At 32.6% G+C, this 19,342-nt stretch overlaps 1 protein-coding gene across 1 annotated transcript in view; it reads left to right on the forward strand.

Moving 5' to 3' along the window:
* The window catches only part of LOC123661645 (hillarin), a 59,242-nt gene that overhangs the window by 16,432 nt on the left and 23,468 nt on the right, over window positions 1-19,342 (forward strand). The window contains exon 3 of the mRNA XM_045596598.1: window positions 287-477. Coding sequence (XP_045452554.1) covers window positions 287-477 — 191 coding nt within the window. The remainder of the gene's footprint in view (window positions 1-286; window positions 478-19,342) is intronic.

Genomic DNA, 19,342 nt, shown 5'->3' on the forward strand with positions numbered 1-19,342 from the left:
TAGACTCTATATAGTTCTACCAAAGAAGATATGTGGCTCTATCACAATTTGCCAGGCTTATGCGCTAATCAAGATACCTACCAGGGTTTTGGACATTATATTTTAATAATTTGAAAGACAACTTGGTACTTTTTCAACTTACTTTCCGATTCTTTTTCTGGGTACGTTTTTGTTTACTAGTGAGGCAGAATATAGTATACCTGCGTTTTCTTACTAAAATGTAAGTCTCATCATTTTTCTCTTGATTTATTTGATTGTTAATAATATCAATGTTTTTGTTGACTAGTGTCGCCAACCCGTGCTACGAATGGAGGTAGCGTGCACGCTTCCCCTGCGCGGGAGTTATCTCGAGACACACCAGACTATCAATATGGGAGATTTGATGCAAGCGCGCTGCACATCGCACATGCACTCAAACAAACAGAACTGCAGAAAGCCTACCACAGACCGAGGGAAAAGCCTATTGACTGTTATTTGGTAAGTTCTACTGTAATAGTATTAATACATTTTTAATGGGATAGTATAGAAAATCAGTACAAAAGGCGGCCGTATCGCTAGAGAGCGATTTATCCAGGTAACCTTTGGGCAGAGATAATGGTGGTCTTTGTATACCTATTAATGGTGTAGATATACATAAGTAGATATTAGATTAGGTTTATTTAGGTTTATGTTTACTGTAAATAGCCAGAGTATTGCTAAATATTAATAAATATATAATAATACTAGCTGTGCCCGCGGCTTCGCCCGCGTTGAAATTAGTGTGTCACAAAGTTTTCCCGGCAAACTTCCAGTTAAATTCTCACCAAAATCGGCTTAGCCGTTCCGTAAACCTTCTTCTTGCTAATGGTGGAGCCCTCTCTGTAATGCTGAAACCGCATGAAAATTCGTTCAGTAGATTTTGAGCGAATCGATCACATACACTTTTGGGGACTTTGTTTTATAATACACTAACTGTTGCCCGCGACCACGTCCGCGTGGTTATGAAGATATGCGTTACTATTAAGATGTTTAACGCAAATTATTTTTTTATTTCAGCCACTTGAAATGCTTATCAAACTGAGTAACTTTTTGAAAGGCACAATTTAGTATAATTTAATAGTTATTTTTATAAAACCTCTCTATACACCACATTTTTAGTTTTATTTTCAGGCTGTATATGTCTCATACAAACTATCAACCCCCTTAGCGGTGGAATATCGTAAAACCCGTTAGTTAGTTTACCCGTTTAGTGGACGTCTGCTAACTATAATCTACCTCCCTGCCAAATTTTATCTTTGTTCAACCTGGATGGATAGACCATCCAGCGGTTTTTGAGTTCTCGTGATGAGTCTTTCCTTACCTTTCTCTTTTATATACATAGTTTACGATGCATTATTTGGACACCTCCTCACCATTTATAGAGCATATATTTTAAATTTCAAGTCTCTTACTTCAAAAACATAAGACTTTCATACAAACTTCCGACCCCCGTTTTATCCCCTTAGGGGTCGATTTTCGTAAAATCAATTCTTAGCGGATGTCTACGCCCTATAAGGAACCTACCGGCCAAATTTCAATTTTGTAGCTGTTATAGTTTCGGAGATTTTGTGATAAGGGAGTCAACCTACCATCCCCCGTTTTAACCCCAAAAAGGAGTTAATTTCTAAAGATACATTATTTGGACACCTTCTCACCATCTAAAGAGCGTACATTTTAAATTTCAAGTCTCTTACTTCAAAAATATAGAACTTTCATACAAACTTTCAAGCCCCATTTTACCCCTTTGGGAGTCGAATTTCGTAAAACCCGTTCTTAGCAAATGTCTACGACCTATAAAGAACCTATCTGCCAAATTTCAAGTTTGTAGCTGTTATAGTTCCGGCGATTTCGTGATGAGTGAATCAATCTACCATCCCCCGTTTTAACCCCAAAAGGGAGTTGATTTCTAAAGATACATTATTTGGACATTTTCTCATCATCTATAAGGCATACATTTTAAATTTCAAGTCTCTTACTTCAAAAACATGGGACTTTCACACACCCTCCAAACCCCGTTTTACCCCCTTAAGGATCGAATTTCGTAAAATCCGTTTTTAGTGGATGTCTACGCCCTATAAGGAGCCTTTCTGCCAAATTTAAAGTTTATAGGTGTTATAGTTTCGGAGATTTTGTGATGAGTGAGTCAATCTACCATCCCCCGTTTTAACCCCAAAAGGGAGTTGATTTCTAAAGATACATTATTTGGACATTTTCTCATCATCTACAAGGCATACATTTTAAATTTCAAGTCTCTTACTTCAAAAACATGGGACTTTCACACAAACTTCCAACCCTAGTTTTACCCCCTTAAGGATCGAATTTCGTAAAATACGTTCTTAGCGGATGTCTACGCTCTATAAGGAGCCTTTCTGCCAAATTTAAAGTTTATAGGTGTTATAGTTTCGGAGATTTTGTGATGAGTGAGTCAACCTAGCATCCCCCGTTTTAACCCCAAAAGGGAGTTGATTTCTAAAGATACATTATTTGGACACCTTATCATCATCTATAGAGCATACGTTTTAAATTTCAAGTACTTTAAAAACATAGGACTTTCATACAAATTTCCAACCCCCGTTTTACCCCTTTAAGGGTCGAGTTTCGTGAAATCCGTTCTTTGCGGATGTCTACGTCTTATAAGGAGCCTACCTGCCAAATTTCAAGTTTGTAAGTGTTATAGTTTCGGAGATTTCGTGATGAGTGAGTGACCTTTCGCTTTTATATATATTATTATAGATTACTACTCTTGTTACCCACGATTTTGAATGCATTATTGTTTAACAATCAACCGTGTTTTCTAATTTTCTAACATCGCAGAAATGTTCACTTAATTTTTTATAATAGCCATATACAAAACTATATAGTTTTGTCGCTAACTATGCAAGAATTCTAAGACTTTAAGTTTTCTCAAGTGTTTATTTAATTTTTATACAAAATAAAAAAGGACTTTTAAGCTTTTAGGTCCAAAAATACCACAGAAATTCTGCACAAAATTCCTGTACCTGTGTATAAGTTGTACCTTTAAGTGGTGATCACCACTTAAAGGTACAACGTCCAAAAACGCCATAATACGTATTTATTTATTTTCTATGTACAAGCATTCATTTATTTAAAATTACCTCTTAACAAAAAAAACCAATTACTCGCCAATTGGTTTTTACACTTAAGTGACGTACTTAGATTAATAAATATCTAATATTTCATTTTACATGACAAATTATAAAATTAACATTAGATGTATGTAAAAATATTATATATAATATTATTACTAAAATATCCCAGGGAAATATAAGACAATAGAATCACGGTCACTCGTGCTGAATGTCCATTTCAATTAGGTAATTAACCATCTACATATAAATTGAACTTGCCGATACGTGACTGTGCAATGGCGCCGTTCTACCGTCACGTCCTCTGACGCTTATTGTAAACACGTATTGGTATGGTATAGCTATGTGCGTATGTCAGAAAGTTGGACTAGCCGAAGCTAGTTGTGGTTAATTACGTTTTATTATAGTAGTGGTATTGTTGGTACTTGCCAGTTTGTTGCCTTTGGTGTCAATATATCACCATGTGATGATACCGTTGCTCGGTTATATTTTTTGATCCCTGTCATATCTGTTGATATGATATCACTAAAGAATTCTAATGGTATAAAATCCGAACATAAATCGATCTTCACCGAGCTGATAATAAAATGAAAAATACTATAAATTTAGTAAATTAGAGAATATATAAAAAATGGTTTGCCTAAAAAAATCTGGACTGACTATTTTTAATTATTTTAAAAAAATATTTCACTGAAAATCGCAACGTCAAGATAATAAGAAAATTTAATATGACTTGATAGTATAAAACGTATAGAATGTGCAGCCGTTGGGTCGTCTATTATTCTGTTTATACCTGGTAACCCAGACGAGCTACTGGGTTACCAGGTATAAACAGGTATCTCGATACCAGTTATCTTCTACGTTTTATTGATTTAGGCTCGGATCTTCTACTATAACTCTCAAATTAAAGTAGAATGAGCTGAGATTTCTTGTAATATCGAGTCTTATCATTATGAATGAAATAATATATACTAGAACTGTTGCCTGTTTCTCTATTCATTTTTATAATTGAATTAACATCGATCAATATAAAATTAATTTTAAAATCAAAGTCAAGTTTTCGTTATACTTATTTTAATTTATTCGAGTCGACTTTTAAAGCGCTTTAGGAATTGTAATTTTAGAAATTAAAACTTTATTTATCCTATTAATTTTAATTAATTTAAAGCTAGCACCGATTCGGAATTAAGATATTCTGCAGAGCAGAAGATTAAATACTTCGTCATAACATAGGCCTTAAAACATCACGATACGAGTTATATTAAAAAAATAAGCGACATAGTTATAATTAATTAGTGACAAAGCAGCTCGTTTTGTAACTATTATTTAACTATTAAAAGTAACTGAAACTTTTTTGTTGATACTATCTGTGTTAACCATTAAATTTTCTTTAGTCTGCTTTTATTAAATCGATATAAATTAATCACTGTGTTCAACAGCTTTCTATAAAAGGTGATATTGATTTATCTGATATAATTATTAAGTTTTTAAAAATATAATAACCATGAATCTATATTCAATATCGGGTGATCATCGCATTCCTGCCTCTTAGAGTAGAACCGATCGCGTGCGCACGCGGAATTTGCGGTAAAACGGTGTAATTTGTAACAGGCAGCGTTATTGCATATGCATATTTTTATTTTATTATAATATATTATTTTTTTAATATTTCATATGAACAAAGTTTATTAGCAACTTATAATATAATAATAATAATTATTAGATAAATAACATTAAACTAAAAAACCTTAAGTATATATATATATATACATAATATAATAATTAAAAAATATTATTAAAAGGAGTCCCTTTAGGCAAGGTTCCGAAGATACTGGCAGCGTTCCCCCTTTGAATAGCTAGACTAATTCTTTGTCCGAAGTAGCTGCCTGCTCTTCGGTCTCCTGTGACGTCGAATAACCTTTTCGATATTTCCTTAAAAAGTGTTATAGCACTAGGACCCCACGGTCCAAGGGTCTCGACACCGAATGGGACAAAATCATATTCGGAGCCTAGACCCCTGTATTTGTCTGCTTTTGTTTTTTCCGCCGCTTCACAAGCCGCACCAGCTCTGTTGTTTGTCTTATTATAATTGAACACCAAAAGGCTTTGAAATACCCATTATATTAAACATCATTCATTATAATTATGCTTTTTATTACCCATGACTACAGATCACCAGTTCGGTGGCTGTCTAGTAAATCTAGGATGTGACGGTATTTTTCTGTTATAATAACGATATAATCTGTGTCATTTGAAATAACTTAAGGTCATCTAACCTAGAAATTAAATTAAATTAGAAACAGTGTGTTAATAAACTTAAAATAAAAGTTAAAGTAATTTGTTAAAAGAGTTAGGGAGTATTTAAATATAATTTTTTTATTTACATTATTATACAGTAAAAATAAAAAGGAGTGTATGGATAGCTATTAACGCACGTGAGAAGTTATACTTCATTGGCTGGCTAACTTGACGTTCTTTGCTTAACTTCAGGATGTCGATTTTTGTGGCGGTGTGTGCGCGTATCCTAAAAATTTACTCTCGTCGTTTTCCCCAATACACCAAAAGAAGTATAACTACAATGAACTTTTTTTTAGATACGGTAAGCCTATCGTTTAGAACTATTTAGTAAGTTTGAGTGACAAAGTACTAAATAATGTTTTAAGCCTTCATAGCAGCCTTTCGCAGTCCACTACTGGACATAGGCCTCCACAAGTTCACGCCATTTTTGGCTCATATGTTCTGCCCATGATCACCACGCTGTGCAGGCGGGTTGGTGACCGTAGGGCTGGCTTTGTCGCACCGAAGACGCTGCTGCCCGTCTTCGGCCTGTCTATTTCAAAGCCAGCTGTTGGATGGTTATTCCGCCGTCGGTCGGCTTTTTAAGTTCTAAGGTAGTAGTGGAACTGTGTTATCCGTTTGTCGCCTCTTACGACACCCACGGGAAGAGAGGGGGTGGCTATATTCTTTGATACCGTAACCACACAGCATATGTTTTAAACCTTATAAACTAAAAAATATATACTTTGAAATATTTCTACCTTTGAGAACAAATATCCTATATTCCTTACTACTAATAGAAAAATCGCTCAAACAATCTGTACATTACATAAGTAATATTATAAAAATTCTTTATGAAAATGCTACTAAAAATGTTAGTATGTAGAAAAATATTACAGTACCACTCAAAATGGCCTTATTTATTGTTGTTTAAATTTAAACCGGTTGTCGTTTATAACTTGGACACCAGTAAAAAGCCAAACAATCGATTCGTCATTAACTGCAGCAAGAAATCGACAAGACTTCTGATTGCAGGACAATCCGCTGCCAGATACTATTGCATTATTTTCTCTTCGTTTTTGTATTTCTTTTGTTTTCTTTTTAAATCAACTTCTAAAACAAGGAGCTTATTAATTTGGGTGGTCAGTCGTCAAATGAATGGCTCAGTGTGTTGCTAAGCGCAAAAATTGAGAGTGGCTGGACCGATTCGGTTAACTTTTTTTTTAAATTTTTTAACCAACTTCCAGGAGGTTACTCAATTCGACCGACACATATATATATTTTTTATGAACCGATTTTGATGATCCTTTTTTTGTTGGAAAGAAGATATCTTAAAGGCTATGTTATGGTGGTCTTAAAGGTGGCTATTTGTATTTGTACAAATATTTCTTTCCGGTTTTGATGTCTTTCCTTGCGGGTCTCCCACATCGTACATTGGAGAGTACGTTAAGCCATCGCGTCGATCCCATTTGTTATCATATACACCTGATAACGATCGTTACTAAAATAGAAGGGAATATATCCGCGAACCCGCAGTGGAGCAGCGTGGTGGATTAAGCACCGTTCCTTCTCCTGCATGAAGAAAGAAGCCTATGCCCAGCAGTGGGATGTTACAGGCTAAATCGTAAATATTGTTTTGAGAATCCAACCAAACCAACAACGCTAAGATCACCTAAGTTAGTAAATAAAAGGAAAAAAAAGCAATCAAATTCAAATTTTACATTATTTCACACAAATTAGTCATGATTGTTTTTAATATATTATAAAGTTATTGCTCAATCCTAAATTTAATTTTTATTTAAAGCTCAACTTTATCAACAACAGATAAAATAAATTACTCAGATTGACGCAGGTGTTATTTTGAGAAGATTCAAGAACACCATTTATAGATATATCTACTAATAATATATAATCACTCTATTTCTTATTTTAATTTAATAGCATATAAATACTTTTGTAAAATAATGTATTTATGTATTTATATAGTATGATAACTCTTTATGTGTGTGTGTGTGTGTGTGTGTGTGTGACATTATATTAAAAAAAAACGAGTGTGCTTTAGACCACACCACTAAGTTAAAGCTTACGAAACGTAACTCTCTCTCTTTCTATCTTCACTAACTTATATCTCCCTCTCATCTTCCGTTCACCTCACCCGATCACACTTTTCGTAACGATCTCGTCATGCATTCACCAGTTTACTACCCAAGTCAAGATTGAGTAAAGAAGTTTTCCGACAGTAAAATTGGTAACTGCTCCAGTGTTAGGCGCCGCAACACCGATGGTCACGGTTTAGATTCACGCTCGGGACACTGATGGTAGTGGGTCCAACCCCACTTCTAAATTGAGACAAAGGCCTATGCCCAGCATTGGGAGGCTGTATCATTCATTACTATAAATTGCAATATGATTTTCTCATATTTTCTTCTTCTTAGAAATGGTTGACCACTGTTTCATATATGGTCAAGTTTTTGTAACTGTTTTTATGCGTGTGTGTATTTTGTACGTAAACAGAACTACGCTTGTTGACTTTTTATATCTCCTCATACCCTTATTTAGTACCTTACTATGAATTTCAAGAATAACAAAACTTCGTCCTTCTATGAATCACAGAAAAACCATCTCACCAAATAAAGGCGATCGTACTTATGTGTTCGCTCCGATGCCGAGGAAGCATTGTCTGTTTTTGGTGAAAAAGAAATTCAGGCGGCAATGGACTGTGTCCATATAGGGAGTGTCAAGAGACTTCCATGTGACTGTTCCTTGTGGGCAGCGTGTTATGTAATACTTATTATTAGTGTATTTATAAATAGATTTTAAATTCTACATTTGGTTGAGAAATTTTTCGCCTATACATATGTCACATTTAAAAATACATTGTGGATGTTAGCTATAACCAATTTTACTTTTATGTAGCCTAGTATTTACACTACGTGACAAAAAGTGTCATTGAAAATTAGGAAGAAAAATATAACAAAAAAAATGTAGTAACGAGGTGTATTACGTATATCATGTATGATTCTGAATAACTTAATTTCTTATATCTTTAACGTTTTTCCCAATTTTTCAAGTACACTCCTACATCTAATTTGCCTCTTGCTAACTTGAATATATGTTATATACTTTATTGCTCTCAAAAAAACATATACAAAAATTAAATTATAGTAAGGTTTATGGCAAAGGTGGACTTATCTCTGAAAGAGATTTCTTTCAGAAAACCCATGGTCATGAGTAAGTGTTTCATATAGCGAGGAAAACATTGCAAGAAGTATTTCTTAAGAAGAAAAATAAAAAACAATTGAAATGATAAACACGAATACATAAAAACTTATTCTAATCATAAAAAAAGTAATCATGCCAAGGTATCATAGTCTCTTAGACAAATTTTTAATTTTGTACAAGTTTATTACAAAGCATTAAATCGTTTGAAGATTTTTAAACAAACATACCCCTTCTCGTCATATTAATACAAAGGGCTATAAATAAACTTCAAGTGAATCCCGAAATATCGCCGCGGTAAAATAAATAATGTATCGATACGTAGAACGAATTCAAAAGATCTGGTATATACAGATATCACCGAACTATCAAAAGTAGCTTTCTTAACTGACTTTAAAAAAGTAAGAGGGTCATAATTCGACTTCATTTTTTATGTGTGTGTATTTGTTGGTATGTACCTTATAACTTTTGACTGGGTATTCCGATTTTGATGATTAATTTCTTAATCGAAAGCCAGTTCTTGTCACATGGTCCCATTTAATCGTAAATATATTTAACAAACTCACATCTAAGGTAGGCAATAAAATACCTATGTTTAGGTAACAGCTGGTTAATATACATTTTTTGTTGTAAATTTATATAAATTGTGCATTTACAATAATAAATAAACATCATACCAAAACTCGTGGCGCAAATCAAATTCGAACCTGTGAATTTCGATCGTTCCAAGCAAAATTAATATCTGAAGCATTCATTATAATTATTAATTCACACTTTAAAATTATATGCTATAGACGTAACATAAGTTTGTAATACTTAAAGTCATTTTACGTAATTATCTAGGGCAATAAAAACGACATTATTCTAGTTTGAACCGGAAATAGCTTTGCAAGTTACACGTACGGTGGTCGGCGATAGGAGTTTTACCACAGCTTGTCCATTTTGGAGTTGACAGCAATGATGTGTTCAATAATGCATGACCACGACTTCAGATTTGTAACGAGGTTGAATCCTTGACTCCTTTTAGTGAAAACCGGACGTGATCTGACAGACTACCAGGGACGGATCAACAGTGGCAAATTAAAGGTCCCACGACGCCCCGGGGCTTAATTTAACATTTCAAAAATTGTAAGTCTTACAAAATGGTCCCTTTTTCCTAGTTCTTATTGTATTGCCAAAAAAAAAAAATGCAAGATATTGTCAATATAATTAATTTTACAAGATTCAATACGTATCTGGTCTAAACAATTATTTAACAATATTATTTCTAAATATATTATAATATTTACAGTGTAAACATTTCCGTAAATTATATTTAATGGAGTTGTAAGTAGTAGTGTGAGTGATGTAAGGTGATTAACTTATTATAATGAAACAACTCTTCGGATTTTCGGAAATCGCGGTTATATCGCGGTTTTTAAGTCTCCCCGTGACCATGGTTGCTGTAAAGTATCCGAAACGTCAGGCATTTAAAATACTTAATAAACCGTGATAAATCCTAAAAAATTGTTTCATTATAATGAATGAAATTCGCGGAAGCATTAGAAAACAATATGAAATAACTTATTTTCATATTCCCAAGTTTATCCTTTAGATTTATTTTTTAATTCAGATTTGGAAAATCTTTATTTAAATACCAAACAATACATACAGTTTTAATAGAAAAACTGAGAACGTAAAACATTACACTCATTATCCGCGCCGTAGTCGAGTAATTATAAAATACCGTCACAATCTTCACATCTGCTTTCTATAAACATATATGACCTATTGAAGACGATGAAAGTAGCCAGATATGTATGTATGTATGTATGTCTATATACATATATATTTGAGATATGTATAAGTATGTATGGACAGGAAAAGCGCTCGCTCGGTGCATACCGGATCTCTTTATTCAAAGTCAAGGTCAAATATGGCATGAATTTTCACTTTTTAATCACATCAAACTTAGAAAATGATCGAGTGATCTTTCGAGAAGGCCATTGTAGCTTATAAAAACCAAAAATATTGGCATTAAAAATCGTGCAGATGGACAACTACCTATAAAATAAAGTTTGTCATATTTAAGGAACTGTGAAGTAAATATGTCACTGGCTAAAAAAAAGGGGCAACAGAGCAGCTAAGAAAAAGAAATTCACACCGTACGAAAATTTTCTCTGAGAATATAGTATACTACACTGGTCTCTCATAAAAGTTTTATTTTTAAAGTATCAAATATCATTAGTATAGTGAATTTGATTACACTTGAATAAGACGCCTAGTAATAAAAAATAAATGATATATCGTCACATTTTTACCTGTAACAGTTATTCTAGTAATAATAATAATAATAATACACTTTATTGTACACCAAAAACAGAAATAATACATTATCAAAGAAAGAAAACAAATATTGACAATATATTCATTAGGTACAAAGGGCGGCATTATCGCTAAAAAGCGATCTCTTCCAGGCAACCTTAGGGCAAAGGAAATGGAAAGGAATTATCTTAAAAATAAAAAAATCAACTGGACTCAAACTCAAAACCTAATATTATAATTATTATTTCACTAAAAAAAAAACGATTGTGCTTTAGACAACACGACCGAAGTAAAACTTCTGTAGCAATAGGTCTCCACAATAGGCCTGCACTGTGTCTTCGATATACGAAACGTAACTGGCTATGAGAAAAAGAGAGAAAGAAAATGTGTACTTCGTACCTCTCTCTCTCCCTCTTGCTCCGTACGTCACGCCCGATCACACTTTTCGTAACGCTCTCGTTTACATTCACCAATTTACTCCCCAAGTCAAGCGTGCGTAACGAAGTTTTTTTTTTAAATTCTAATTTTGTTTTATTTATTGCAACTACATCATAGTTTGTATAAAATGAAAACCGTGCAAAGCTTAAAGATTAAAGACCGATGACATAATTTCTTACCGTAAGACCATGGGAGTGTCTGTGCGTCCGCTGTGAAATGCCAATCTGTATTTTTTTACTAAAATATGTCTTTATTACTTTGTAGAGTTAGAGACGTTATAAAAACTTTTTCGAATTTTTAACATTTTAAATGTATTTTGACATTATTCTCTGAAAAAGATTCTTCTTTTATCTGTAAAGTCAGCAGTTGGATGGTTATCCCGCCGTCGATCGGCTTAACAGTTCGAAGGTGGTAGTGGAACTGTGTTATCCCTTAGTCGCCTCTTACGACATTCACGAGAAGAGAAGAGGGGGTGGATATTCTTTACTGCCGAAACCACACAGCAACAAACGTTTAGTAGTCGATATAAGTAATAAATTTATGTAAATATATATACAAAGTCAGTTAATAATATTATGATAATCTAATAAGCAATAAAGTAATATTTACCTGAGGTAAGGCACAGCAGGAAAGTTCCTGCTCAAAATATGGAGCAGCCCGACTGGGGTAGTAGCCTCGACCTTAGAGAAGACCACAGTTAGTAGTACTAATGTTGGTGAGTAAGGTGACTAGAGCTCCTGGGGGGGATTGAGGATAGAGTCAGCAACACGCTTGACATACTTCTGGTGTTGCAGGCGTCTATAAATTGCGGTAATCGCTTACCATTAGGTGAGCCGTACGCTTGTTTGCCGACCTAGTTATATGAAAAATAATAATAATAATAACTACCCATAACAAATAGTGACAGTCGGGTACAATCTCGGCACTAAAAATGTTCGACATGTTTTTGAATCACGTTTATTGAGTTCAGTATCACAAAAACGTGAGAAGCGTATTTATGTACATACTTGATACATTGATAATACTCTATTTTTAATGATGACGTAATAAGCAGACGAAGTCGAGTGAAATAACTACTGCTTTGTTTATTTCTTAATAAGTTTTATGATATTTGTTTTACCCCGCATTTTTTTTTGCAGACCCGCATTAACTGTTAATATCCTTGCTAGTCTCTGATGAATATCAACGTGATATATTACAGCCTATAAACATTAACAAATTCATTAACAAACAGGCTTTCTATGGCATAAAACATGTTTAAATATCGGATCATTTTAAGATTACACATTCAAACAAACATCACATTGATTTCTAAATATATACTTAGTATAAGTGAGTTAACACTCAGCGTTGTTGATGGATTCAAAATGTGAAAATAAATTAAAGATCGCTATCAAAATATTAATGCAAAAATGTCATCGGTGATATAAACCGCTGCAAGTATATCAGGTTATGAATGGAGTGGGTACGACCTTGCGCCCACACATCGGTACTGTACGCTTTGTAACTGCCCGTAAGTGAATACAGAAATTAAGTGGTATGTATTTTACTAGATACTATCTTGCCACGACTAATTTCGGTATAAGTTCCTATATACTAGATAACTGTGGTCTAAGCCTTCCGTTGGGCGAAAATGTATCCCACGAAAACTGTAATATTTTACAAAGAAGAAGCATTGCCTTGTTTTAGACTATCTCTGTGCCAAATTTCATTCGGATCCGTTTAGTCGTTCTGCTATGATTAAGTTATAAATATCTGTTTATCCATATTTTTATTTATAATCGTGGCACGAGTTTTTCGGTTTTACTGGTATGTAATTAGGTTTTAAATCTTACAGATCCATAATGGATCTATCAATACAGAATTTAACATAAAGGAACTGGCAAGTCTGGGAAAATTTTTAAAGTACGTCAGTTTAACCGAGTAGCGGGTTCAGATTAAGAATTCTATTTTTATTTTTTATTTTAATAAAACTAAATAAGTTTTCTGCACAATAGGCTTTGTTTCTTTAAAATAATTTCACTTAGATTTCAACATGCGCCAACTAGTTGATACATAGTTGTTGACTAGTGATATGACATAAAGTGCCTACTTCGTAGTTTATTTCATTTTTTTAAATGTTAAAAATGTATTGTCCATACAAGTGTTTGCCGTAGTCTGGGCGTTTGTACTTGTGTATTGTGTATTGTGTGTTCCCGGACTCCCGACACAGGTGACATTTTCTACGAGGGGCCTTAGACTATACAATTTATTATATGTAGTTTAAAATATTTGTCGTATCCAACGCTCGTTAAGTCTTACCACAATTGTTGCTGTTGTAACAACAGCCTATGGTTCCTTGCGACAGTCAAACAAGGCTGTTACAGCATAACACGGAAGACGCAGGAGCTTACTGGGTTTCATAATTCCCTGCTCTGATTGTTGTATTTAGTATTTCTTGTGTGAAAATACTAGAAAAGTCTAGGACTATCTGTACACTCCAATAATTATAATTCATTAATTATTTGTTTAATATATTTTAAACGAAAATAATCATAAGTCTTTACTATATACGTTGTGCGTAACCTATTCTCCACAGGAGCACGATTAATTTGCACTTAAAAGATGAAAGTGATAATGAAGAAACTAGGTTGGTTTATGAAGGAAAAAGTTTTGAATCTCTTTTTCACTATATGAAACTCAGCCATACTAACTATTTAATGTCGAATTGCCTCTAAAAATAAACAATCTCGTAAATAATCGACGCCGAAGTTCAAATTGTTTATAACTAGTTATATCATCAACACACTTTTGCTATAACCTCTGAATCTTCACTAAATATTTCCTTGCTAATAATGAATCAATCTGTATCCCACTGCTGTTCATAAGCCTCTTTCCCCATGTAAGGGTAGGTTCCCTAGGAAGGAAAATATTGGAAAATCTATTTCATAATCCTTATAAAATCTTCTAAGGGCGTGATTACAATACTCACCTAGTCACCTTGTCACTCAACTATCAAATTAGCAAAGTCTCAGTGTTTCAACACTCGCTGCTAGAAAATCTATTCTGTCAGACAGACAGCGTATACTTTATAAAGTTGATTAATTTTAAGAAGACAGTATAATTACATATATCATGATAGCAACAATAGTTCAAATAAGTTCTAATAAAGGCAGATATATTAAGGACCAGGACTTCTTATGGACATGCGAATATACAATCTTATACAGGTGTCTAAGTTTTACAGCAACAAACATGTTTTAAAACAATGTTTATTCAGAATAAAATGAATAAAATCAGACCAAAAGATGGAACAAAGCTGAAAAGTGTTAGTCGAAAACAAACCTAGGTGACAAAAGCTGGGACTAACAATGCCAAGTAGTTGTTTATTATGGACAAAGTTGAATATACTTTTAATAATAAAAAGTTATTTAGTATATTTAATATAGGCTATTTACGTATTTAAACTATACAATCTGATAACTATACGCTCAGCATTATAAGTACAAGGCAATTGTCATGAAATAAAATTGCAAAAGTGGTCAAAAAACCATATAAATTAACACAAGCCTCTCTCTTTATTCGTCTGTCCCATTTACAGTATGCCCTTTCAACTTTATAAAATCATCTCGAGCCAATCCAAAGAAACTCACAGAAGTCAAATTCATGATAATTAAAAAGATAAACCTGGACCCAAAAAAAGATAGTTCAATTATACTTGTCAGATTACAAATCTCAAATCTTAATAATGTTAAAAATTTTAATGGAGACCTCATTCACAACTCTCATTTTAATCAAAAACCGAATAACCTTTTCACCTCCAAACATAACCCACAAACGTGACAAAAGGTCCGATTCTCACGGAAGAAATTACCGTAAGAATTAAAAACAAATATATTTCGAAAGTAAGTTTAAAAAGTACGAGTAAGTGGGCGAAACGTACCGGTTTTTTTTTTTTTTCGAATGTAAAATATCATTTTGCATAATTATATTTGCTTTAAAATGATGTCATTCTATTTCTTATCGTTCGTAAACTGTGTCTAGGACTAACTTCTAGGTTAGAAGCGTGAATTTAGCTAATAATAAATAACATTGACGCAATATTAGCTGCAATGATCGATAAATAAAAATTGAGACTGCTAATTTTGATTTAAATATGCAACCTAGATTAAAAAATAATAAAGTAATCGGTCCTTGTCATAATACATACACACAAATACATAGAAACATGAGCTCATAAAATTTTTCTATAGTAGACAAGACTAAAGAAAAACTAAAAATCAAACAGTACCAATTTAATTATATTTATTTGTCATAATTTTAAAACCGAATTTTGAAATTAATATTCGGAATATCAGAAATGTATGAAAAATCAGAAAATGTTTTGCTTATATTTCTCACTTTAATATGACTTACATACCTAACTATAATTCGTTATAAAGAATTTAAACAAATCGTTATCCTAGATTTAAAATTGTGACCATCTGATATGGATTTCCATGTTCTATCCACCAAGTCTTCTTGATTTATGGCAGTCAACAAAAACTGCAAATTTAGTGAATATTTAATGAAATAATTTTTGTCGAATATGGCACATTTTTGGGAAAAGGGTAAAAACAAGAAATAATAACAAATTTTATTGCGTGGTTACAATAACCAATCAAAAACCTACATTTTTTTCTTTATATTAGTAATATCTACCCTAGACATTTATTAAGCAAGTTAAAGAACTTAGTAAATTCATACATGTGAATGCAGCTGAATCCGGCCGTGGGAATAGCGGTCTATTTACAGTTCGTACTACACAAAGGCGAGCATAAATCATGCGCTTGCGCAGCTATCGCAAAAACTTACTGAACATTCAACGTTCTGTAATTTCCTGTACGTATTGATGTAATTGGAATTACTGGACATATTCTTCTTCCTTGATTCGTTTTCATAACAATATAATAAGTTACTACTGGATAAGTTTTATTTGTTGTAAGTAGTGACTTGAAGTACCTAAACCTTGTTCAGTAAGTTTTGTTTTAAGTTTAAATGCACAAAACCCTTGTTTAGTATTTTCATTAAAAGTCCTACATTTAGTATTTTCTACATTAGTATTTTCATTAAAAGTCCTAGATTTCGCCTGCCCTGTTTAATATATAGTATAAGTACTGGTTTTCTGACATTTTTAGTTACTGCACTTCGATTATAAGCCTCATAATTAATTTTAAGTCTAAAAGCATGTGATCCGCGATTTTGTAAATTTTATATGTAAACATAATCAAGACATCGACAGGAAACTTATGAATAATGAAAAACTGAGCTCAAATACATACTGCATCGCGTTCGAAGTATTTTGTACATACACATACTTGTATACAAAAATCACTTTGACAATGTTGGTATCGCTTTAGTAAATAACTAACAAGATACACCAACAGTAGGCGTTATCATATAGAAAAATATAAATTATCGAAAATAATTACCCAGCAATATACTTCAATATTTTTTTCATATAGGTATAAAGATGCGCTTACACGAAATCATTTGCATTTAAACGTTACACACACATTAAGTTTGTAATATATATTTTTTTATTTCACTAAAATACGCACTACATTTAATTATAAATTGCCATACTAAGCACAGCCTACGCAATAGCGGTACCCACACCCCACACGATAACTTAACAAATCGCTTCAACACAGATTCACACACCAAACACTATACACACACATACTTCAAATTTACGCATGTGTGTGAAAGTTCTCTTAGTGATTACTACGGTATTATTTAAACTTCATAGATAATAATTAGCATTTAAGATTAATAGTTGTATAACCTTTTTTCTATGTTTCTCAAGTTTCACACGGGTATCATCGATGTTTTTAATATATTTTTTAGGAAATTACGTCTACCTAGTAAATTATCGTATACCAAAATACAACGCCTCTCGGTTTCGTATGTAAGTGATACTTTAAAATTTGTTACGTTTATAGTTTTTTGACTTCGAGTTTTAACGTAATTTGAAAAATTTCTCGTTTCGGACTCGTTCATTCAGTTCACAAGACTGATGACGGTAACATTTTTTTGTACTTTAACTACAATTTTTTTTTCTAATAATTACTTTTACACTTATTAGAAGCTTTAGTATGTCATCATCATCATCATCATTTCAGCCGATCACAGTCCACTGCTGGACATAGGCCTCCATAAGTTCACGCCAACTTTTGACTTTTGAACTTTTGGAGGCCTATGTCCAGCAGTGAACTGTATTCGGCTGAAGTGATAATGATGATGATAAGAATAAATAATAAGTTAAGGAACCCTCACTTTTTAATTCGTTATAACAAAACATCGTTTAAAAATAAACGGTAATGATAAATAAATAAAGTAAATTTTAATCGGACTTATGATAAAAAGTACAATGCCAAAATATTATTTCTTTTTTTGTTTTGTAAAATTGTAAGAGTTTTTATCAAAAATTTCTTAATTATTTCTTAAGGCGGAAAACTGTAACAGCTCTATAATTTATATTAAAAAAAGTAATTTATATTATAATTTAATAGTAAAAAAATTAAGCGGGTAATATATTTTTTTAATTATACACATTATTTATTTCAAACAAAAGAGTACGCCAAAAAAAGGTTTTATACATTTTATTCGTCTACTATTAAAACTTTCAGTTGATCGTTTAATGAGCGGGGAAAGTTATTAATCTGATGATTGGCTTGATTGTGAAAACGAACGTAATAAATAGCTGCAGTTAACGAAGCTATTAACGAAGTATGAAGAGGATTGTAATTAAAAATTATTTTCCTCAAAATGTCAACGAGTACCTACTCGGTACATAAATAAATAGTTTATTAACTTTTATCATCAAATACATAGTTGGTTTATTTTGATACCTTAACAATTGTTTTTCAGTATCGATCTTTAAATTGTATACTTATTTTTTTACAATCTAAAAATGTCGTAACAATTATTCATATGCCTCTTCTTCTATGGAGGAAAATATTTCAACTTGATTAATCAAACTACTTCACCGCATGTTTAAGTACTAAATGTAATATAATTGTGTTTGCTCGCAAACGAAAAAAAAACCGACTTCAATTACATCGAAGAGTAATACAACGTAGATCGACGAAAAAATAGTAATACTTTGTTCGTATTCCATATAACGCGACATTATAAAATTGTAGAATTATATAATGTTCTACTGTTATTTTTAACATTTTGTTAGCGATTGTAGGCAGAAATTTCATAAAAGGCCCGTCGTCGATTCGCGCGAAGCGCTGACATCGCTTATTACGGCGGGTTTTTTAGTTGAAGCGGATTTATATTGAATTACGGTTTATGTCTTTTTTATTAAAAATATGTAATGTTCATGTTTTCACACAGCTCCGATGCACGACTGGAGTTTACCCCTTCAGATCAACTGTCTAAATAGGCACAAAAAGGCTTACTAGTCTAAGAAATATATTATTACTATATCAAATTGTAAATAAATGAATGCAATAACGCCATCTATCGGAACCTAATTGCGTTATTAGAAAACGTCTGAACGCCATCTCTAACAAGGTCATTCGTTCAGTAGATTTTACTGTTCAATTTTTTCATTCCGGGGCCTTAAATGAAAATCGATTCTTAAGGAGAAAACTCCAAAAACAGTCATGTAAATACGCCATATCAGATATAGCTCAAAAAGTTCGAGTCAAATCTCAATTATATTTAAATGGGACCACATGACAAGCACCACCTATCGATTAAAAAAAGAATCATCGATATCGGTCCACCCAGTAAAATAGTAATGAGGTTAATATAACGTTGGTCGACGTAAAATAGCCAAGTAAATACCCAGTATTAGCGATAACTCAAAAATTAAAAGCTCAAATATATTTATAACGAATAAACTGCTACTCTCTACTCTAGTGGAATATTGTAATTTGATCGATAGTGAACGAAGTAATTTCATAACATTTTGATAGATGGCGTTGTGGCAAAGTATTGAACAT

The sequence above is a fragment of the Melitaea cinxia genome, chromosome 17 (assembly GCF_905220565.1).
Source record: "Melitaea cinxia chromosome 17, ilMelCinx1.1, whole genome shotgun sequence".
In the NCBI taxonomy this organism is placed as follows: Eukaryota; Metazoa; Arthropoda; class Insecta; order Lepidoptera; family Nymphalidae; genus Melitaea; species Melitaea cinxia.